The 24,128-nt window shown below is 47.7% G+C and overlaps 1 protein-coding gene across 1 annotated transcript in view; it reads left to right on the top strand.

The window, feature by feature from the left end:
- The first annotated feature begins 3,948 nt into the window (after nucleotides 1–3,948).
- Nucleotides 3,949–24,128, top strand: part of GNB5 (G protein subunit beta 5) — a 37,912-nt gene continuing 17,732 nt past the window's right edge. Inside the window, exons 1-4 of the mRNA XM_034994889.1 lie at nucleotides 3,949–4,143; nucleotides 13,667–13,803; nucleotides 16,823–16,864; nucleotides 19,034–19,110. Of these exons, the coding sequence (XP_034850780.1) occupies nucleotides 4,032–4,143; nucleotides 13,667–13,803; nucleotides 16,823–16,864; nucleotides 19,034–19,110 (368 nt within the window). The 5' untranslated portion in view covers nucleotides 3,949–4,031. The remainder of the gene's footprint in view (nucleotides 4,144–13,666; nucleotides 13,804–16,822; nucleotides 16,865–19,033; nucleotides 19,111–24,128) is intronic.

Here is a 24,128-nt window from a genome sequence, read left to right as displayed (position 1 = left end):
TGTTTCAAACAACGGGCTCTGAGACCAGTTTTCAAGAAATCTCAACAGCTCAGCTACTGTTCAATGTGTGCAGAAATTGTAAGTGCCACTTCAAAAAAATTAAAGTGGTTATCTTGTTTTAAAATGATGTCTAATGTCAGGGACCTGGGACAGATGAGTTACCATAGAATCACTTTACACACACAGACATCTTCAGCACACTTGGACTGAGTGAGGCAGTATGCGTGGGGGTTTACGGTGTGGACCCTCTGACCTCCTGGGTTCAAATCCTGGTTATGTTCCTTGGTGGGGGTGCCAACAGATCTCAATTGACTTAGGAGGTCAGTTTTCCCATATGTAAAATAGGAATAATAGCATCTATCTCATAGGGTTTTGTGAGAATTCAATGAGTTCATTTGATAAAGCATTTAAAACAGTACCCAGCACGGCCCTGCTCAATGAATGTTTTAACGATGACTACTTTTTTTAGGGCTAATGCTTTTTTCTTCTGCTTTCTGTCTGCTTGGCAAGCAACCCAGCTGAAAGGGACTCTGGCAAACAAACAGCCTGGAAGTGCCTCTTCCAAGGCCTTGGTCCAGCTTTTCCTAGGAACAGCTCTATTGAAGACGGGACCCTACAGGGCCTCAGTAGTAAGCAAAATTAAGTTCAAGGAAACGTGCTCCTTAGGCCTAAGATTTCAGTGAGGGCTAGGGACTGAGTATAAATCCTTACATTTTTCAAAGAACACAGATCAGTCCTCACTAGAGGTGGCTATGCACAGGTCTTTTCAGATCTTTGTAGCAAAATGCCCATAGCATGGCAGAAGCCCTGAGAGGATTTGCAAAGCCATGCTCAGTAATATGGCTCAGCAGAGCCCCCACCTGGTCAAAAGTGGTAAAGTACTCTTCTCCAAAATCCCAATTGGAAACCCCCGATTATCAACACATTTAAAACCATCTATCAAAGAGAGGAAAGGTGGTTTTTACATTTTACCCAACTGAAGAGGAAAAGGCAGTAGTCAGCCTCTTGGTCCCATTGTAACCCCTGACAATAATTACATTTAAAAAATTATTCTCGTAAAGCAAATGGCAAGTAAACAGCCCAGAGAGACACAAAGGCTTTGGGACAGCGCAATAGTCCTGGTGTCACAAGATTCAGACTTAGTGTAACGGGCTTCTACCTGCAGCGCACTGTGTTCTAAACATGGCTCTGCACATCATCGAACTGACGACATTCAGTTCTTAAAATAAGCCTGCTTTCCGGTGGCCCTACCATCCCGCAGCAGTGCTATTTATTAATCTTAGCTCTTCTATTTTTAAAACAACTTCTTGTGTGGATACTGGGAGCCCAGGGTCCCTGTGGTCACATCCTGTAGCATCATAGATTCTCCCCAGGGCAGAGGCTCTGCCTGGAGAGCTTTTTCAGGAAACTGTCACGGGCCATCTCCACAAGCACTTGGGGGTTCCCAAATATTCAGACACCCTCCTGCGGCTGAGGAGACATCCAAATGACTGACAGCTAATTTTCACCTGGGTGTTTGCAATTGTGTAAGCCCCACCCCCCACCCCCGCGGGCCCTTTTCATGAACAGGGGCAACGCTGTGACTCCACCCCTGCTGAAATGTAGCAGACCTCAACTTTTCTGATCTCCGGCTTCCTTACTTAGAAAAAGGAGTTAAAACCAAAGTACAGAAAGGCACTTTGCAAACTTTCCCATCTGTTAAGAAGTCACATGGATGGCCTTATCTCTGGATGGTAGAGCCTCTAGAATGGAGGATGTTTGGGATCTGTTTACAGAGAGAACCTCCAGAGAAGGGCACACCCCAGCGTGAAGCTCCACTCAGCCCAGATCACACACAGGCAGACCTCGAGCAGGCACACATCCCATGATGGGCCACAAGGCATCACTGAGGAAGTGATGAGAGGATGCTGTTTGGCTAGGCCTTCTGAGTGACCCTGGTGAGAAGTGTCTCCCATGACCTAGTGTCTCATTGAAATTACTTCATGTGAATGGCTCGAGTGTATCAGGGAGGCTTAATGAGCAAATAGTTTGTGTCAGGCCCAGCTCTGAATGCTCTGCTTGGTCAGCCCTGGTGAGGCCTTTCTGAGGAGGTGTTATCCATTTACAGATAAAGAGCCTGAGACACAGAGAAGTTAAGTAAATTACCGGAGGCCACACCACACAGCCAAGATTTATCCTCAGGCAGAATGACGTAGATGGAAACTGTGCTCTTAAACTTTTGCTCTACGAACTCTGAAGCAGATGTCATATTTTCACTTTCATAAATAGTTGCCTGAATCTAAAGCATTTATATTTATATACTGATATTTTATATATGTTTTTATTTTAATATTTAATATATTGTTTTATACATTCACTTAATAAACTAACATTAACTGAATACCTACCATATACCAGTGATTATGCTAAATACTGAGGATAAATGATGAATAAACCTATATTGATGGCAAGGGAAAAGGGAGCTAGCTGGTAGTTAATACGCATCTGCTGTGATGGAGAAGTCTGCTAAGAGGTTCACTCACATTATCTGACTTAATTCTCATAACAGCCCTCTGAAGTAGATTTTCCAGATAAGGAAACTGAGGAGCTCAGAATCTAACCTCCTAGACCACCATGTCTAGATGAATACAGATTACTTCCAACTTTTCTTTGATAAAGAGCTGCCCAGGACAGCAAGTAGAGGCCAGATTCCTCAGGGAGTGGGGGGGTGAGAGCGGCCCCCAAAAGCCTGCTTGGGAATGTTTGCTCTGAAATTTGTCACCTTGATCCGCCTTCCCATTTTGCACACACGCACATACACGCCAGGTCATGGATGGGGGGAAAGGGAGAAGCCACCTGTTGGGTCCTCCACACTGAAGTCCAGAGGCATGTAGCCAAATGAAGCCACACTGCCTAGGTCCAAATCCTGCCTTTGCCTCTTTCTGGGAGTGTGACTCAAGCAAATCATTTAACCTGGGCCTCGGTGTCCTCGTTTGTAAAATGGGGATAACGGTATCCATTCAGGGTGACTTGCGATTTAGTAATATGAAGTGCTTGGAACAGTGCCTGGCACTGCAGGGGACCCGGGGAAAAGAGCTGCTTGAGCCTGCCATGAAGTTACTAAATTTGCGTCCTTGAGAGAATCCTAGCAACCTTTCATTCTAAGGTGGAGGAAGCTGCCTCAGAAGTGACACATCTGGGATCACTGAGTGTGGGCTCAGTACACCCCGGGGTACTAATTCCAACCCTGCCAGCACCTCCTTTGCTAACCCCAGGCCAGGGACTGTGTGAAGAGAGGGAAAGCAAACCCGGGAGTGCGCTTCCTAATGCTGCGAAGCCTTGACAGCGTCTCAGAAACCAGATTTCGTTTTATTTTTGTATATTTAAGTATATTTAAGTTCGTTGTGGGGGGAGCACCAGAGCTACCCAGGACCAGGCCGGTATCAGCGTATCAGTGGTGCCGGCTGGGCCTCGTTGCCCACTCCTCGCTCATCTACTCTGCAGGTAGCCGCCACTGGGCCGCCTATCAAGTCCCACTGAGGGGAGATCGGTGCCGGGGAAGGGGCGGGTAGTAAGGCCGTGTCAGTGGGGCTTCACCGACTCGCAGAAGCCGGGCAGTCCTGGGTTGGAATCCCAGTTTGGTGTTTCACTACGTGCGCGTCCTCCGGCAAGTCACGTTACCCTCCGAGCCTCGGTTTTCCCACCGGTAAAATGGGCACGACGCTCCCTGCTTCTCCGGGGTGGGGTGCGCCGCAGCGCCACCGAGGGCATCGCCCTGGGCACAGCGCCAGGCTCGCGCGGCAGGTGCCAGGGCGGGGGCGGCGCGGGTGTCCGCGGGCGCGGCGGGCCGAGAGGGGGAGCGGGCCTCCGCAGCCCGGCTCGCAGCTGCCCGCGTCAGCGCCGGAGGGCGGGGCCGCGCCCGGGGAGCAGGCGGCTGGAGCTGCGCCGCGGGCCGCTCCCGCCCGCCCGCCCGCCCGCCGGCCAGGCCTCGGTCGCCCGCTCACCCGCGTCCCCGCTCTCCGCTCCCCTCCCTGCCGCGTCCCGGCGCGAAGATGGCAACCGACGGGCTGCACGAGAACCAGACGCTGGCGTCGCTGAAGAGCGAGGCCGAGTGCCTCAAGGGCAAACTGGAGGAAGAGCGGGCCAAGCTGCACGACGTGGAGCGTGAGTGCGGGCCGGGGCGGGGGCTGCGCGCGGGGAGGCGGGCCGAGGAAAGCAGACCGGCCCCCGAGGGAGCGCGGCTGGGGCGGGGGCTGGGCCCGGGGCGGGAGCCAGGCCGGCGCCCGCGCCGAGGATGGGCCCCCGGTTCCCGGGCGCCAGGTGAGGCGTGGATTGCGGCCCCGAGCCCCGGGTTGCGCGGCTGTGGCGCCCGAGCCTGGCGGCCCTCGGAGGCGCCGGACACCTTGCAGAGCCCCCGCCCGCTAGCGAAGGCCGTTCCGCCTCTGGGCGGGGGCGCCGGTGGTCGCCGGCCCTGGCCTCTGTTCTCCCCCCCGCCCCGCATACCCCCCCACTCCACCTCCCAAGGATCTTGGGACAGTTCCCCCCATCACCTGCTTGGAAGATGCGAACCGATCGCATTTCTGCCCGAGCCGGGTGGAGGGGGGTGTCGGCGGTAGCCAGCGCTGCGAGCCTCTGTGGGCGCGGCCTAGGGTAAACTGTTTTGTTTTTACATCATTTAGCTTTCTCCATCACTGTTGTGCCTTTGCTCAGTTTTGCTTTTACAAGGAAGCAGACTCTGAGTTAAAACCTCATTTTTTCCAGTCTGCCCCCTGTCCTTGGGGGTGGAGAACCGGATGGGGGGAAAAAAGCAGAGGAGCTTACCAAATCCAATCATTTCATTCATTTAAGGCTGTTTAAGAAGCCTTTGAATGGATGCGGTGCGATTGGCATAAAAGAGCAATAGCAATCGTAAATAAACTTATTTATTGACCACTACCATAATTCAGAAACGGCTCAGTGATTTTTATGAGGGAGCAATTAAATAGCCAGTTTAAATGACTCTTGGTGGGATCCGCTTCCCTTTACCGTCAGATGGTTTGTCCTCAGCAGAGTTTGGGCTCAGGGCCAGGCTTGGGGAAATGGCTTTATCTGCTTATTTTTCAGCTCCGAGGGTGGCAGCTCCCCTTTGCTGAGCACAGCCTCCCCCATGGTACCCTCAGTCACCCCTATACATTGTGCTCCTACCATTCCTATCTGGTGCCACCCCTTTTAAAATCTATTTGGAGACAAAACATGGGGTTCATGCTAGGTCGTTTAGCACCTGGTGCCTTTCTTTGAAAATCACTTGATAGAAGCAGATGACCTGAATCTAGAGTGCACGGTGCTTTCGTAGGGGCCTCCTTTATATCGGAGACACACTAAACCCCTATATCATTTAGGGATATGTCCAGCTACAATTAACTATAAACCTCAAATAAAGTAGCTAAGCAAATTGGGAGTGATTTTCCTTATATAACAGGAAGAATGTCGGTGATCACCAGCTTTGGCTCAGCTGCCCAGTGTGCCATTAGGGACCCAGGCTCCACTGGCATTAGCCCCATGATTATAATATGACCACCACAGCTCCAAACATAACCTCTGTATCCAGGGCAAGAAGAAGGGGGATTGTGGGCACCAGCTTCTGGCTCTCCTTCCTATCAGGAAAGCAGAAGTTTTCCCCAAAGCCTCCTTTCTCCCAACAGATTTTGTACTTTATTGGCCAGAAGTAGGTCACATAGCTACTGCAAGGGAGGCTGGGAGAGGGAGAAGTGAGCTGGACACATTATCATCCCCAAATAAAGTTGGGTTTCTGTTATCAGCAACGGTAGGGAACAGAAATTGGGAGGCACCAGACAAAAAATTCTGTCTCATTTCACTTTGCAAACTCCTACATTGTGCAGATGCTATGGATGATGCTGTAAGTATGGTGTGGGTGCCTCTGAGGTAGGTCATCTGACTTCTGCATGTTACAGATGAGGAAACTGAGGCACCTCGGGGTGAAAGGACTTGCCAGAGGACTGTAGCCAGTGAGTGGTGGGACCAGGATTCCAGCCCAGGCAGTCAGAACTCCAGCCCAGCCTCACTTCAACTCTGTGCCCAACCCCTTTGGGCTCTGTGCAGAGGAGGTTCTCCAGAAACTCTCTTCATCGGCAGTGCAGACTGCCTGCTGGGAACCTCTCAGCCTTTTCTGTGACTTGGGAAATGGCCCTAAGGCAGAGAGATAGTCAAGGTAGAGCTTTTCACCAGGGAACCCCCGTCCTGCCAAGGATGCAGTATCCTCAGAAACCAGGGACCCACAGTGGAAAGACCTATCCTCACCTGCATAGAAGTCAGCATTTTGGAGTTGAAGAGACCAGAAGTCATATGGCCAAGTTCCCCTTTATTTCCCCTGCAGCTTTATTTCCCCCAACACTTCTCCTTTACACCTGTATAATACCTCTGCTCCTTTGAGGCTCCTGTCGTTCAAGTGACATCCTGTTTTCCCCTCCTCCATGCTGCTGGCTCCTGACCTCCCCAGCCAGGCTGCCTCATTTCTTACGGCCTTTGGCACCTAATGTGAGCCTTCCTTTTGACCTAAGCCCTGCCCCGTCCCTGGTGTCTTCAGGGTTCACAAGTGTGACCCTTGTAACACGCTGGCCTCTCGCTCCATCACAGCCTCCTGGATCTCGTTAGCTCTCAGAGCTGCTCCTCCTCTTCTGACCATACCCTCTCCTCCAGAGATCTCCATGATCCATGATCACTGGGCTCTTCTCTCTACCAGTCTCTCAGCCTCTTACTGAGCCTGTCGTTTTTGCATTTTGGTGTTGTTATATCGATGGTCCTGTAACCCCCTACCCTAGCTAGGGAACATATTCAGGCCACAAGCTAAGATGACCAAGGCATCCCGGTTTGCCTGGGACTCTCAGTTTTAAAATGGAAAGTGCTGCATTCTGGAAAACCCGTTAGTCCTGGGCAAACTGGGTTGATCAGCCTTCTATTAGCTCTGACTTGCCCAAATTCTTGCCTAAAAACACAACAAAATAGCCTGAGCTTGGAGGAAAAGCAAACTTTACCCAACTCCAGACCCTCACGTCTTCAGCTCCCATCCCTTTGACCCTCAGACCAACGTCCATACTGTTGGGCCCTCATCCCCAAGTCAGACCCTTGGCCAACATTAAATAGAGGAAGTGGCTTATATGGGTGGCCCAAGGGGAAGGCAGCCTACATCAAACTCCATAGCCCCAGGCCCCATACCCCTGCCTTTCCCCTTACTCCTCCAGAGCTTCCTCCTCTCTAGATGTTTCCCCTTATTACCTTCTGCTTACCTTCTACCATAGGTAAGTGTTCCCTTGCTTGATTGTAAGACATTTTAGAATCATGAGGTTATAGTTTTTATTGGTTTCCTATTGCTGTTGTACATATTTCCATAAACATAGGAACTTAAAGCAACATAAATGTATTCTTTTACAGTTCTGGACGTCAGAAGTCTACAGTGGGTCAGCAGGGCTTCATTCCTTCTGGAAGCTTTAGGGGAAAGTCCCTTCCTTGCCTTTTCCAGCTTCTAGAAGCTGCCTGCAATCCTCGGCTTGTGGCCCCACATCGTCTGACCTTTCTGTCATCACCTCACCTTCTTTGACTCTGATCTCCCTGCGTCCCTCTTATAAGGACTCTTGTGATTACAGTGGACCCACCTGTATAAAGCAGGGTAATCATCCCAGCTCAAGATCCTTAACGTAATCACATCTGCAAAGCCCCTTTTGCCGTGTAAGGGAACATATTCACAGGTTCCAAGGATTAAGACATGGACATCTTCGGAGGTCCTATCACAGGCTCTCAAAACTAGAAGGGTCACCTGCTTCAGCCTCAGTCCTCAGGCACAAAAAGTTTCCTTCTCCTCCCTATAACCCTTATGGATGAGGAGACTGTTGAAATCCAGGGAAGGGTAAAGGGAATGTCCTAAGGTTCTGCAGCTACTCTAAGGGAGAATGGGGGAGTAGACGCCAGGGTTCAGGCACCTGGTATTAGCTCTCCTTCTCACTCTGCTAGGCCATCTCTCAGGCAGTTGAGATTTCCATTAAGAAGGGAAAAAAAATCCATGTGTGTGTATGAAAAGATCTCAACATTAAATTTAAAAAGTCCCAAGCAGTATATTTAACATGATCTCATTAGCGTGAACAAGCTTAAACAAATATGCATTTAATTTGTGGCAGGATACGTGAGAAACTTGTTATCTCTAGAGAGGGCCCAGGGGAGTGAGGGGAGGCGGAGGTACTTTTCGATTTATACCCATCTGTGCATTTCCTGCTTTTATAATAAAAAATGAGTACTGGAATGGGAGTCAAGATCAAGAACAAAGAAGAGAATTCAACTTTGAAGAGTCCTTAACTTGAAATTAAACTGAAGAATGATCCAGAAAACAGGCTGAAAGCAGGTCAGGAGGCACACTGTGTTTTTTTCAGCCAGCACGTATGGCAGCCTCGTGGGGCTATGGGGGGCTTCTTCCAGATTCCCAGCCTCTTTGGGGGCAGATTCTAATCTAGTGTAGGAACAAAGCCACTCAAAGAAGATTTATGTAATTTCAAGTACAAATCCAGCTGAAATTTGGTCAAGTTCGCAGGACTTATCATCAGATGCTATTCACTTTTCTATCTGTTCTAAATGTAACTTTGTGAAAGGTTTTATTCTCAAAGGCTATATTATGACTGGAGCCTTGGACTATTCTGATTTTATGGTGTAGGGAGAAATCGAGGAAAACCGAATTTCTGGATTAGTCTGAAGCCAATTTGTTGACTGACTTTTTCTGCGTTCTAAGGAAATAGGCCGCGTGGCCTGAGGCTAGACGTGAGTTTCCCTACAAACTAATCCTCTCCCTGCTGCTTTCGACCACATGCTGCCTGCAGCCATGAGAGGGAACAGAGAGCAAACCTGCCTTTCATCTCCTCTCCCTTTGCTTTGGCTCTGCATCCATGATTGCATACAATCTAGCTCACACAAGTGAATCTAGGGCACCATCATAATAAGCTAAGGCCCACTATAACAAATTTAGAACTAATCTAGACGAAAACAAGCCATTCATAACCCCACCACCCAGGGGTAGCCAATTTTAATATTTTGATATAATTCATAGTTTATGATTTTATGATTGTGCATATTATTTGTGAGCGTACTTGGGATTGTACTAGATTTAGAGTTTGAGCCCAATTTCAATTTAACGCAATGAATTAAATAGTTCCCCGTGTCATTTTGCCATTCTTTTTAATGTCAATATTTTGAAATTATTGTATGGAGCCATATAGTACTCCATCTGAAAGACTGTACCATTGCTTAGCCTATCCAGCTTTTAATTAGGGAATTCTGGGGAGGTTTTTTCTGTGTGTAGCTAATATATGTTTTGGAGCAATTCCAAAATCTCAAGCACAAATGAGGTAATGTGATTGCAGATGTTTTCCTTCCATCCAAGTGTTTGAGGGTTTTGTTTATATCCACTCCATTCAATCCAGGGGTAGAATTAGACAGCATCCATTTTTTTTAATTTTTTTATTTGTAGTTTTTAAAATTGAGGTATAGTTGACACACAATGTTACATTAGTTTCAGGTGTACAACAGTGATTCGATAACTGTAGGTTATGCTCTGCTCACCACAGGTCTAGCTACCATCTGTCATCGGACAACACTAGACAATATCATTGACTATACTCCCTATGCTGTTATCCTGTTTTATCCCTGTGACTTACTCTTTTTTTTCTTTTTTAAATTTAAATCAATTAGCCAACATACAGTACATCATTAGTTTCCAATGTAGTAGTCAGTAATTCATCAGTTGCATATAACACCCAGTGCTCCTCACATCACGTGTGCCCTCCTTAATGCCCATCACCCAGTTACCCCATCCCCCCACCCTCCCCGTGACTTATTCATTCCATAACTGGAAGCCTGTACCTCCCATCCTCTTCACCCACTTTGCCCATCCCCCCACCTCCTCCCCTCTGGCAACCATCAGTCTGTTCTCAGTATTTATGGGTCTGCTTCTGCTTTTTGTTTGTTTTGTTCTTTAGATTCCACATATAAGTGAAATCATATGGTATTTGTCTTTCTCTGTCTGACTTCACTTAGCATAATACCCTCTGGGTCTATCCATGTTGTTGCAAATAGTAAGATCTCATTCTTTTTTATAAGAAGTATGCCATTGTGTGTGTTGTGTATATATATATTACATCTTTGTCCATTCATCTATCAATGGACACTTGGGTTCCAAAATGAATTTTTTAGAAGTAGCTTTGGATAATTTTTCATCCTCCGTTCCTTAGATCTTCTACCAAATGGTGGCCATCAAAGACTGTATATTGGTGCAAAATTTGGGAGGTGATTCAACCTCCCCTTTCCTTACTCCAGTTCCAGTGGATCCTTCAAAGCCAGGTGCCTGTCTCCTGATGGCACACCTGCCAGCAGTCAGCCGGGTTACCTCTGTCCCCGCGCTGCAGCTGCGGTCTGCCCCCTGCAGACCATGAGCTCAGGAAGAGCAGGGACCGTCCTATTCTTTTCTGTACCCGAGCATCCAGCACAGTACTTGGCACATACTCGGGGTTCTAGAGATACCATTCAAGCTGTAACTCTTCAGTTTAACAGATGTGAGATTGGCCAGATAGAAACAGGATGGAGTGGGTTGGGAGTAAACCTATATATGGGAAAGGAAAATGCAGTGAGAAAAAAATAATTAGTAGCTGGAATGTGGTCAGATTCACATTATATAAGGAGGGCCCCATATCGGTTGGGTGAGTCATCTTTTTAATTCATTAATTTTTTTTTATTTTCATGAGAAGGACATAAAATAGCTGTGGTTGTCCGAACGCTGAACTGGGGAAAGCTGCAATAATATTGACGTGAAGTTTGAAAACAAAACACTAAACAAAATATGCTCACAACTCTGAGCTGGTACAGGCTTATGTAAATGGCCTCTAAGAATTTAGAAAATTTGCCGTCTTTAAACTATATTCAGTATGTTTTTAAGAATGTATTGTAAAAAACTAGTGTGCCATTTGTGGTAATAAAGAATGCAATCTTTTAGCAGAAGTGATAGCATAATAATTGCACATTCATGTAGTACTTTTTCCTTTTTAAGATCTTATTTTTAAGTAATCTCTACACGCAACATGGGGCTTTACCTTACATCCTGGAGATCAAGAGTTGCGCGCTCCACTGACTGAGCCAGCCACGCGCCCCTCATGTAGTACCTTATAGTTCAGCAAGGATTTTTTATAGTTGGGTTTGTTTGTTTGTTTTTAAAGGTTTTATTTATTTGACAGAGAGAGACACAGCGAGAGAGGGAACACAAGCAGGGGGAGTGGGAGAGGGAGAAGCAGGCTTCCTGCAGAGCAGGGAGCCCGATGCGGGGCTCGATCCCAGGACCCTGGGATCATGACCCGAGCTGAAGGCAGACGCTTAACGACTGAGCCACCCAGGCACCCCTATAGTTGGGTTTTCACAGAGACTTTTAACTTGTTCACAGTCTTGTTTTTTTATCACAAAGGAATGGGGCAACTAAACGAAACCAAGACTTCTTGGAGAAGTGGCTGATTCTGGGGCCAGAGCAGGGAAAGAACATGAGCCTGGAATAAGAAATGCTTAGAGAACGGTAGGGACATGTCAGAAGGTCTGGGCGCTTGCTTGACGGGGCTCCCACTGAGCAAATCAGCGACTAGTTGAGCATAAAAATAAATAATAATACTAAAGGGTTATAACCACTTGAATAAGGTAATCCATGAGTTCCATCTAATATAAATGGACAAATAAATACACTGAAGAGGAGGGGAAGCTCCTTTTATTAGAAAGCCACCTAAAAATGCAGAAGGAATGATGGAATTAGGAGAATCACTTGCCAACCATCATCATCACCCATTCAGGCAAGACTCATGAACAGATGTTAAAAAGAGGGTATTGGAGTTTGATGAGTGACGGGGTATTTGTGGAGTCTCAGAGTATATCCCCACAGGACACTTTTTCATTACAAAAGGCAAAACGGTAACTGCAGTGAAGAAACCCAGCAGACACCACCTCAACTGAATGGTCAGCGGGCACAGTGCCAGTGACGAGCCCAACGGACGACAGGCGCCTCCTGACGGGGCGCACTGGCGGGGACTCAGCGTCCGTCTGTGGCGTTCCTGCCAAACACGCATCACCTGCGTCTGATCTTGAGGAAGCGGCAGACAGGCCCACCCTGGGAAACTCGGTAGCTGGAAACCAAAGAAACATGACAATTGAGGGCAGCACGTGGTCTTGGATTTTCTTTTGCTGTAAAGATATTATTGGGACGATGGAGAGTATCTCAGTAAGGTCTGTAGATTGGACATAGCATTGTTCCAGTGTTCATTTTCTGACTTTGATAATATACTGTGGCTATGTAAGAGAGTTCCTTGTTTTTAGGAGATACACAATGCAGTGTTTAGAGAGACGGAGGGGAGGGAGGGAGGGAGGATTTCTGAGAAGGGGCGCTGTTGTCACGGGCTTGAGCCGCAGTCCAGTCCGGCCTTCCCTGCCCCATTTCCGTGAGGGAGGTGGCACTCCCCAGCAAGGGGCAGTGGTTCCTGGGAAGGAAGAGGGCCAGCTGCCTTGCCTCACGCCCCCCATGCTGCGCTGCTCCGCAGAGACACCACGCCCTTCCTGGGCCTGCCCCTTGCCTCGGATGCCCCTTTCCCTCTTTCTCACCTGCCTGGGGGAAAGGCCCAGCTGGGAGGTTTGGAGGTAGGAGAAGTGGAGGGGGGGCGGTTAGGAGCCCCAGTTTTTCCTTCTGGCACAGCCTCTAACTAGAAGGGCAGTGGCACTGCATGAGGGGGCGAAGCCGTGGGGTCCCCCAGCCTCAGTTTCCTCACCTCTGGATGTGGGGCCCGGACGTGACTGTCTCTTCATGGGAACGTGGCTCCTTCTGGGACTCCTCAGTGACAGGCTCAGGAAAGAGGCCGTGGGCCCAGCCCCTGCGAGATTCCTCTTTGGAGCTCCTGCCTGGTGTGGGTTGCTCCTGTAGGTCACGTGTTTAGACTTTTAGAATAGTGATCTCCACTGATAGCGGAAGTTTTCAGTAAACGCATTGGTGCGCCACGTGGTGGCTCCCTTGTCCGTTCTTGTCTGCAGCACGGGAATGGAGCCCGGACGTGTCCCAGGCTTGTGCTAGGTGCAGGGCATCAGCTAGGGGTCACGGTGCCTGCTCTCGAGCGGCATGGGTGCACATTCTGCCACCATGGGACAGTTTTTGTAAAGTCACTTTTCCTTGTGATTGGAAAGGTAGGTAAAAGAACCAGAAGCCCCAGCTTCACTCCCAGTTGGTTGTATGAACTTGTTTTAGCCCAAGAACCCCGGTGAGCCTCAGTCTCACTCTGCTGCTCACCCTGCCCACCTCGCAGAGCCGCAGCCCTTCAGTGGGAGAATTCTGTATGGGGGAAGGCAGCCATATGTATATGAGGTGGCCTCATTGTGGATCCATCGGCACACAGAGATGGAAACGCTTTGAAAGATGTGGGGTATTAAACCCAAAGACAGAATGACAGTGTTGTCTCTACCCTCTCCTGAGTTTAAAAGAGCATAATGAAGGCATAATAGTAAAAAACAAAACCAAAACACACACACACACACACACACAAACAGGAGAATCAGAGAAAGACCAATGTCATCCCTTTGCCAGCATATGGCTCAGAATCTGGTCGTTGGTGACGGAACTGATTGTAGTCTGTCCTTCTAGTGCACCAGGTGGCCGAGCGGGTGGAAGCTCTGGGGCAGTTTGTCATGAAGACCAGGAGGACCCTCAAAGGCCATGGGAACAAGGTTCTCTGCATGGACTGGTGCAAAGATAAGAGAAGGATCGTGAGCTCATCCCAGGTATGTGACATCTGCTCTGTGAGGGTGAGCCAGGGTCTGACTTGATAGCTAAAGAAGAAAGAGAGCTTTCCTTTTCAAAAAACCCTGCCTGCTCTTTATGACTCTGCTTATTCTCCACAGGACATGAGTTAGCATAGTGAAGAATTCTCTTGTATACTGTAGAACGTCACTAATTTGGGTAGATTTGGAGTTACGGTAAAAACTGAAACGTATATTTGAGAAGCCATTCAAAATTTTTTCTTCCTGAGTATACTTCAGGGCTGTATTTGTGAATGAAACCATTTTTTAGATAGTGGGGCTCCCTCCCCCCAAATTGAGGACATAAGTGGTTGTGGCTTCTTTCAGTTTAAGAGTTGCTGGACTCTTTTTACACCTTAAAGAGCAAATTTAAGACACATATTTTGTAAAGTATAATTTTTCATTTATCTCGTTAACATAGTTTATTTTACATCTTACATTACTGTTATCTGTTGCTGCATAACAAATTGCCTCCAAATTCAACAACTTAAAACAACAAATATTTATTATTTCACATGGTTTCTGAGAGCCGGGACTCTGGAGCGGCTTATCTGGGTAGTTCCGGCTCAGAGTCTCTCATGGGGTTACAGTCAAGATGTTGGTCAGGGCTGCGGTCATGACATAGCTCGAGTAGGGCAGAAACTCGCTTCCAAAATGGCTCATTGGCTGGAGACCCTAGTTCTTCACCATGTGGACGTTTTCATAGGGCTGCTTGTAAGATAGTAGCTGGCCTTCCCCAGAGCAAGAGAGGGAGATGGAAGCCGAAGCCATGCCCTCAGAAGTGACATTCCATCACTCCTGCTGTATTCCAACCCTGACGTTATGAGGGAGGGGCCTCTACAAAAGTGCGACTATCAGGAGGCTGGTTATCACTGCTTGGTACTTTTTATGTCTATTTTGATGTAACATGCATTGAATATAAAATTATAAACTGAAGTTCTATATTTTTATGGCCAGTTTGGACTCCCCCGCCAACCATCCATACCTTCAGCCCAGCTTTTCCAAAAGACAATATCCAAAAGACAAAATTCCTTTTAAATATAAAAACTGTACATAATCTAAATAATCCACACACTCTAACATCTATGTCAGGCTGTGTTTGATAAGGACAGGTGGTCTTAGTGTCCTAAATTACCTATAGATCTAATATGTCACCTTGTTATTTGCTTTCATTTATGTTCATAAAACATTTTTCTCATGTATTTTACCACATTAAAGAGACACTGAAAAAGAGAACAAAGAAACGCTTTTACTCCCACCACCCTGTCCCAACCATTATTACTATTTTAGAGCATTCCTTTCCAGACTTTTTTTTTCAAAGTGGTTATCACCTAGCCTTTTTGACTTTTCTTTAAGAGTACAATATATGTTGGATTTTCTGTCACTCATACACTGTTCTTATTAGAGAGGGAGGAGGAACGCTCCATCCATCCACCTCTAACGCAGAGAAAACTAGAAGTGGGGTGGGCGTGGGAGGAAGCTGACAACAGTGGGAACATTCTGGAGCAGACGGAGTGACTCAGAGCAGCCCTTCTCCCTTGAAGGCAGGAGATTAATCAGCCTCACTGCGTGGGGTAGGGTTTGGGGTGGAGGCGGTCTCTCCAGGAACATGAGGCCCTGGTGTATAAATCTGTGCTGGTGGAGAGGCCCACATTTGGTTTTATGCCTGATTTTAGCCTCTTGGGTGCCTTCTTCTGTCCAGAGCACAAAGTGGGTGGGCAGTGGGGACAGGCAGGCAGGCGGCGTGGTGGAGGAAGCCGCCAGAGGGAACGCCAGCTTGGACAATGCACAAGTCTGTTCCCCGGCACAGCGAGCCGGGCTCCAGGTGCGGAGGACCCCAAGGTACAGGCCTGGAGCTCCTTCCCTCTTCTCTGCCCTGTTATCCAATCTACCCCCTCTGTTGTGTTTGGGCGTTTAGTCAGAGAAATTAGACTAGAAGAACCAGTGTGCTTAGGAGTTTTGAAAGACCCCAGATTGCCCACTTTGACTTTGTTCCTGGGCCCTTCAGTCACACGCAGCGGGAATATGGAAATCGTCCAGTGGATCATGCAAAGGAAGCAACCGTGTCACTTTGGATAATCAGACCTTGCTTGCGCCCCTCAGTGGCACCTCTTCCCCCACCCTCACCTCGTCGTTCACGTTTGGCTCCAGATGGCTTCCGTGATTACAAACACCGAGCCTGCCATGGAGGCTGCCGACTCAGCCATCTTCTTCCTCACAGGCAGAGCCTGGGGGCCCAGAGGACCCACACACCGCGTACCGGGCAGGTGGCCGCACTGTAGGGACCAGGGCTCGTGTGGGTTTGTATTCCATACCCACGATGTCGTGGTGACTCCCCACAGCCCCAGCTCAGGCTGCAGCAGCGGGTACAGTGAAGGTGGCATCGCCAGCCCCGAGCCCAGCCCCCCAGGGCGTCCCCACCGTGACAGACAGGTGACGGACAGGAGTCTCACGTTGTTCCCAGCTTAGGTGTGAACTGTCTGGGTGGGCAAGTTACACTGCTGTCAGGCCCGCGGGGCCCAGAGAAGTGGGCCAGGGATGAGGGTGGGGGCTCTGGCGCAGCGTGCGGGGGGCACAGGAGCCAGGAGGGCTGGTGGGGGTGGCCAGGGAGAACGAAAGAGACCATTAGTTACCTGGCAAGTACCTCGAGGTAATTTCAGGTTTGTCTCACCCCTGTATAGCTTCTTGACAGGGCGTGGGGGGCGACAGCAAGGCACCAAGAGTGAGTGCTCCGTGTCTGGATGGTTAGAAGCCTGAGCATTGCTCTGTAGCTCCACAAGGAGTGTCATGTTGAGAACTGAGCCTTTAATCAGGCGGGACAGTTCAGCCCCCCATTCTGTCCCCCTTGTTCAAAGGTAGGTTGGAGGTCCTTGACCACCCAGGTACTTACTCTGGCGTCTCCTGCGCGCCGTCCAGCCGGACACAGCTCTCCTGAGCGTTCTCGCAGCCGCCTGTGAGCACTGACTGACGGCTCCTAAGCTGTTTACTCTTTTCCCTTCAGGACGGGAAGGTGATCGTGTGGGATTCCTTCACTACTAACAAGGTAAGAGTTTGTCCCTGGCGCATTGAGCAGCACCCCAGGACCCCGGCCCTGTCCTCTTCCCCTCCAGATACCCCCAGGCTCATGGTCATCAGGCTTCTCGGGTGCCCGCCTGGGGATGGAAACCCCAGGAAAGCCCGTCTGTGTTCAGACAGCTCAGCAGCCCGCGGCAGGTCTGTTCCCCTCGAGAGCTGAAACCGCTCCCCCCAGCAGGAGCATGCAGAGCCAGCAGAGAGGGTGCTAACACTTAAAACCGGAAGGGGCCTGGCCTGGCAAACTCCTCACACGCAGGCACGCACGTATTATTTTTCTCCTGAGGGGTGGTAAGAGGTTCCTGAAACCCCCACTTTCTCTGCCCTCTGTGTCTGTGACCGGACTCTGTAGCACCGTGGACATGAGCAGACAGCGGGGGAGAAGCTGAGGTTGCAGGGGGTTGAGCTGACTATCCAGTGATCTCCTGCAGGTCGGGCCTGGGCGAGCTCGGCTCCAAATTTAACCTGCATTTAGACTCTTAACTAAAGAGAAAGGCCACCGTCTCTGTGGAGGTGTGCTTACAGCCTGCCTCGTGTGCCATTTATGGTAATGACTATTGTGTCTTCAGTCCTGGTTCTGTTATTTATATAAGGAAGGTCTTCTCTTCTTCACTATATAAGACAAAGAGACCTATATCTGCCTCAAACTGAGCAGCATCCATATTCTGCATATTTTTGAATGTGTTTAGTAAGTGTTGTGGTAGGCAGGTGCTACCCAACCTGATCAAGGGGTGGGGGGCCAGAACCACCTTCTGGAGCAGAGTCCCTAATGGTCAGGCCCCTAGGGAATAGTAAAGATGGCAACTTAACGGTTTACAAGGGGCTTTCCCCTCCAGCACCTCCGCCCATGGGAGCCTCTGCTTCTCCCAGCGCACCTTAGCATCTTCAGGAGCGTGTGGGGTTTTGTTGCTTCTGTTTAAGCCTTAGCATGTCCTAGAGCACACACTGCCTGATTTCTGGGGAGCCGTGGTGTTGCCACTGTGGCCCCCGGCAGGGAACATAGTTTTTTCTTGTAAGGAAGGGGGCCTGGGGCGCCTTGTGCTGAGAGTGGCCATTTGCTGCAGTGGGTTATTCTAGGCATCTGAAAGGCTGTAGATTGTGAGTGACAGAATTTCCATGAGCATAACATGAATCATAGCAGGAAAGAACCGGCCTAGAATCAGCTAGTCCCGTCCTCTCCCTTCACCAGTGGCCTGCATGGGGCCACACATCTTGCTGGTGTTGGAACTAGGAACCAGGACCCATGTCTCTCATGGGAAGTAAGACCACAGATGCAGAAGGTTTTGGGTTGTGGCTTTGTTGCCTGTTGGCATGCAGGAGAATGTGGGTGCCCCGACCACCAGCCAGGAGCAGAAACTGCTACACCTAGTTCTCGTTGCCTCCATGTTATGGGGTCTCCGTCCTCTGTGAGCACAACTCAAGATCACCCTGCCCTCCCCCGCCTCCACTCAGACCTTCCCAGGAGTGGTTTCAGGGCCCACAGGGGACAGAGGCTCTTGTATACTCACAGGGCAGCAAACACAACATACGTGTAGAATCATTTAAGAACAGATTTTTAAAAAGGGGGAATCTGAGTAAATAAGGTACAGCATGTAACTGAAGTGAAATTCAGACAGACCTTTCAAAGAAAATGAGCCCCAATATTCATTCAGAAGAACAAGGGGAGTATAACATTAAGAAATAAGTAGGCCACCTGGGTGGCTCTGTCAGTTGAGCATCTGACTCTTGGTTTTGGCGCAGGTCATGATCTCATGAGTCGTGAGATTGAGCCCCACGTTGGGCTCCACACTCAGCAGGGAGTCTGCGTGAGGATTCTCTCTCTCTGCCCCTTCCCCTGCTTGTGTGCTCTCTCTCTCGCTCAAATATATCTTTAAAAAAGAGAAGTAAAACAGTAAGGATATTGTTTTGTTGGCTGAGATTTTTAGCACTTGGAATATACGACATTCGCTTTTGTTGATTCTGGGGGAGCTGAGTCTCCTGTCAGTCTCAGGCTGAGCTTCACCCCACACCCCTGCCCTTTGAAATGGTAATGGGATTTAGCAGGAACTCCAGTCATTTGATTTTGCAAAAACTAAACATTCACACATTTGTGTAGAAGTGCCGCTCTTTCCTTCTATGAAGCTTGCGTTCTGTGTTTCAGGAGCATGCAGTCACCATGCCCTGCACGTGGGTGATGGCCTGTGCATATGCCCCGTCGGGATGCGCCATTGCATGTGGGTAAGTAGGGGCCAAGCAGCTTCTCAGATCTCTGATTAGCCATAAAATACCGTTTGATGGGCAAAAACAAGCAAACAAACTCGAACTTAACTGTTTTTGTTCTTGACCGGTTAAGTGAGGTGTTCAATTCCTTCCTGAACTTCATCAAAAAAGAAACTACACAAATCTCTTTCATACTTATTTTCATTATAGACTGACAGTAGCTTAAGTTTCAAACCTGCCTCCTCTACTCTCAAATGCTGTTGGTGGGGACTATAAATTGGTGCAAACGTTTTGGAAAACATGTTAGTAATGTGTATCAGAACAGAAGCCTTGAAAAATTTATAACCTTTGATCTAGAGATTCCATACCTAAGAACTTGTTTGAAAGGAATGATCCAAAATATAGAAAAGCCATATGAGCAGTAATATTTATTGTAGCACTATTTAAAATAAAGCAAAAAAAGGCAGGGTAGGGAGGAACCATAAGTCCATCAAAGGAAATTATTAAGTGAATTGTGGGACATGAGTTGAAGGGAATATTTTATACAACCATTAAGAAGGAAACTTCTTAATTACAGTAAATCAAAAGAACATCCAGGTTGCTAGGAAGATGGTGTTTTATTTCCTATTCTCCTGGAGCTCAGTTTAACAGAGTTGGCAGTGAGAACTGCAACCAACATAATTCCCTGTCCCTGTGTTAAACAATTCTGGAAAATATCTCTACCATAGGATCCCAGCCATGTTTAGAAAAGAGGCATTAAGTCTGTGATGAACTATACCAAAAAATCCAATAGTAGTTCCTTGTGGATGATGGGACTATGGGGTTTTCTCTTTTTTTATAATTTTCCATTTTTAAAAATAAGCATATGTCATTTTTATAATCAGGAGAAAGGAGTTTTAATTCAAAAATGAAAACACTTGGCCTCCAAGCAAAGAGTTTGGAGCCTTCTCCAGCCAAGTCACACCAATGGTTGTCCTCAACGTCCCTCCCTTTGAGTGGCTGTCGGGGGCATCTTTCCATTCACTCTCCACGTGCCAAGACCCTGTGTGCCTTTGGAACCCATGTTCACACACATGTATTTCATATTTTCTAATTTTTTAAATAATTCAAAAGTAGGTTGTATTTCCATTTTATAACTGAATGGTAGTATTTATATAAAATTCATCCCATTTACTTCTTGAAAGGATCTGAGGTAAGCACAATAAAAGACACACATACACGCATGATATAGGTAGGTGTATATGTATTTATGTATATGCTATGTACATAATACATTTATTTACATATGTGTGTATACATACACACACACAATAAGGTAAGTGTAAAGGAGTTCGGCCAGCTGTATAATTAGAAGGCGCCGTTCCCACAAAACTTCTGTCACTTCAGATATCAGCCTCAAACCACCCTCAGGTTTGATAATTTGCTGGAACAACCACAGAACTCAGGAAAGTGCTATACTTAGGCTCACAGTTTTCTCACAGTGAAAGGATACAAATTAGCACCAACCAAAGGTGGTGCCCAGGGCAGAGTCCAGGCAGGGTCTAAACCTGGAGCTTCCAGTTGTCCCGTCCCTGTGGCGTCATGGACGGCGTTACCTCCTCCTGGTCTCCTGGCCTCCTGGCCACTATGCGTGATGATTCACAGAGCATTAACCACCAGGGAAACTTGCCTGAGTCTTTCATGTCCACAGTTTTTCCTGGGGCTCAATCACATACGGCCCATGTGGCTGACCCTCAGTCTCCAGTGTGTCCTAGAGGTTTAGGCTAATGCCTTTAGTTTCTGGTTCCTGTGAGGAGGTCAGAACTCACAGTGCATGCCCTAAATCATACTGTGAGACTATGTGTGAGCCAAAACTGTTCTCCCATTAGGCAGCCCATTCCAGGGCCTCAGAGATGACCTCCCAGCAGCCAAGGGCAAAAGCTGACCTCTCATTAGGTAAGATCAGTTCTTACTCATTAGGAGTAATAATTACTCTACATTTTAAAAAACTCCAGGGTAATATGTTTCTAACTGGGCATTAATGTTAGCAGATGCATAGAGCTGAAGGAGTTACATCATTTCTCAATATTTTATACTGAGATATCTGCTATCTGGTTCTGTGTTACAAAAAGAACATATTGGGTAGATCCTTCTTCTGTATGCAATGGATATAATAACATAGTGAACAATGTCTTTAGTTTTTTAGAGAGAGCAAGCAAGTGGGGGGAGGAGCAGAGGGAGAGAATCTCAAGCAGACTCCCTGCTGAGCGCAGAACCCAATGCAGGGCTCCATCTCCTGACCCTGAGAGCATGACCTGAGCCAAAATCAAGAGTCGGCCACTTAACCAACTGAGCTGCCCCAGGCACCCCGTGAACAATGTCTTTAACAGTAGTTTGGAAAATGGTTCTGTCAGCTATTTCTTATTTGAACCCAGTGAGAAAATTTCCATGAGGGAGGGGGGTAGGCGGGAAAGAGAATAATTTTACAAGGCCCAGGTAGACAGGTTTGTGCTGACAGCCTCCTCAGAGAGGAGGAATGGCTGGTGTCTTCTTGTCCGTCGTATCTGTCTCCCGGCCCCGCCATGTGATACATAGTCAGTGCCTGCACTGACTGCCTCACAAGCAGAGGGAGTTCAAGCTGTGAATACTGGTGTAATATTAACAAATATTTAAAATATGGGGTCCAGGGGCGCCTGGGTGGCTCAGTCGTTAAGCGCCTGCCTTCGGCTCAGGTCATGATCCCAAGGTCCTGGGATGGAGCCCCGCATCGGGCTCCCTGCTCGGCGGGAAGCCTGCTTCTCCCTCTCCCACTCCCCCTGCTTGTGTTCCTCTCTCACTGTGTCTCTCTCTGTCAAATAAATAAATAAAATCTTTAAAAAAATAAATAAAATAAAATAAAATATGGGGTCCAGTGGATGAGGAAAGAGCATCAGAAACTAAACTGAGCAGGGGCGCCTGGGTGGCTCAGTCGTTGAGCATCCGACTCTTGGTTTTGGCTGGAATCATGATCTTGGGGTTATGGGATCGAGCCCTGCCTCGGGCTCTGAGTCTGCTTGAGAGATTGTCTCTCTCCCTCTCCCTCCCGCTCTGCCCCTCCCCCACTCGTTCTCTCTCTCTCTCTCTCTCTCTCTCAAAATCTTTAAAAAAAACTAAACTGAGCAAAACTGAATCCCCGTCTTTGACAAAAGCACCTGCTCAGACCTTCCCTAGAACTGTCAAGAGCCACTGCGATTAACTTGCCTAGTTATCTAGTGATGATCTAATGTGGTGTTTCTCAACCATGGCTTTGTGACAGCCCTGTAACTCCGTGATCACACAAACCCACACCTCCACCACATTCTCTCCATTTTTTTTAAGGGGAGAACAGGGATATATTTATCTCCATCTGTCTGACTAGTGGGTCTATTTCTTAGTTGGTTCCAAACTTGAAAGCTGAAATCCCCTTCTCAAAAAATTGTGTTAATTGCCTTTATTTATATATAAGTATTTTTTTATTTGAAAGCCATATCTGAAAGAGGACTTCACTCAGGTATTGTATACTTGATATGAACAACAGTTCACAAGGCAATGGACCAGGTGTCCTGGGGAATTGAAAGATGAATAGGACATAGTGCCTGCCTCCAAGCAAGTGGAATATAAAAATGACAATAATGACCACTCACTGAGACTCTATTGTATGTCAAGGGCCATTCTGAACTCTTTATAGAATCTTCACAACAGCCCCTTGTGATTGTGGGATCCACTCCATTTTATCCACTCCATATCGACTTTATAGTTGAGGAAGCTGAGGCTCAGAGAACCTAAAAAAACCTAACCAAGATCACAAAATGAGTTAGATACTAAAGCTAAGATTCAACACCAGATACAAATAACCCTAAGTAATGGGTATCCCAGCAGAGCTACAGAAATTACTCTGAAGCTTCAGCACAGGAGAATGCCTACCACCTCAAGGGTCCGGGGAAGCCCATAGTCCACAGCATGCTGGTTCAATGTCACAGCCTAACTACAAATTGTTCTCACCCACAAGCTTATGAATTACTGATAAGAGACTTCCCAAGTCCACACCTGCCCCCTTGAGCAGTTGGAAAGGCTAAGGGGGTCCCTAGCATCCCCAGGGCATCAGAAGAGTGTCCTCCTCCTAAATGTCATTGCCCATTAAGAAGAAGCAGGGCTCCTCGCAGTAAGGCTGATCGCAGGTCTGGGGCAGGAAAAGGATAAAGTGAGCCTAGGATATTTTCTCGTTCCAGAAAGCAAGGAAACATTCAAGGATCAATGGGGTCATATCCAACAGAAACGAGCTGCTTGCAGGGGCCTTCCACTGTCCAAATGTGAGCATCACATGGGGTAGTGGTAGTAATGGCTCATAACAGACTTGAAGAGAAAAAAAAAACCTGTGGGTGTACAGGGATGATGAGGGAAGGGGGAAGTTTTTCTCTACAGAAAAATAACAGCTAACAAATGCAGAAGGAATGATCGAATCAGAAGGGCACCATTTTGTACTCCTAAAATAATATTTGATTCAAACAATGGTAATCATGCTAAAGCCATTGCATGAAAGGCTGTTGTGAAGCAGGATATTCACATGTCTCGAAGTGTCAAACCCTAATTACTAATTACAAGCAAGTCATATTTCCCATGCAGTGATCTGGTGCTCCCCACTTTGGCCAAGTGATCAAAGGCGGCGTCACCAATCTTGAGACAGTAGTCCTCACAAATCTCCTGGAGTGAAGCAGCAAGAAAGAGAAAGAAGTACACAGTATCACCTGTATGCTAATATTACCAAAAATGTTATACTTGAATATGACCATTAAGAAACAGTGTGACAAATGCAGAGTATGTGACATTCCACAAGACCGTTGGCCTAAGATCTCTTATCATAAACAACAAAAACAGAGGTGGAGGGTCTGTTCTAAATTAAATGGTCTTAAAAAGCTATAAAAACTGAATGCCATGTGTGAACCTTGATTGGGCCCTGGATCCTGGGGACAACTGGGAAAAATTGAATACGGATGGCTGATTACACCATGTTATGGAATTTGTGTTAGTTTTCTCAGATG

This window comes from Mirounga leonina, unplaced genomic scaffold, assembly GCF_011800145.1.
Source record: "Mirounga leonina isolate KUSES-001 unplaced genomic scaffold, KU_Mleo_1.0 Mir_91, whole genome shotgun sequence".
Lineage (NCBI taxonomy): Eukaryota > Metazoa > Chordata > Mammalia > Carnivora > Phocidae > Mirounga > Mirounga leonina.
Note: the sequence above shows the minus strand (reverse complement) of the source record. Positions and strands in the feature narration are given on the sequence as shown.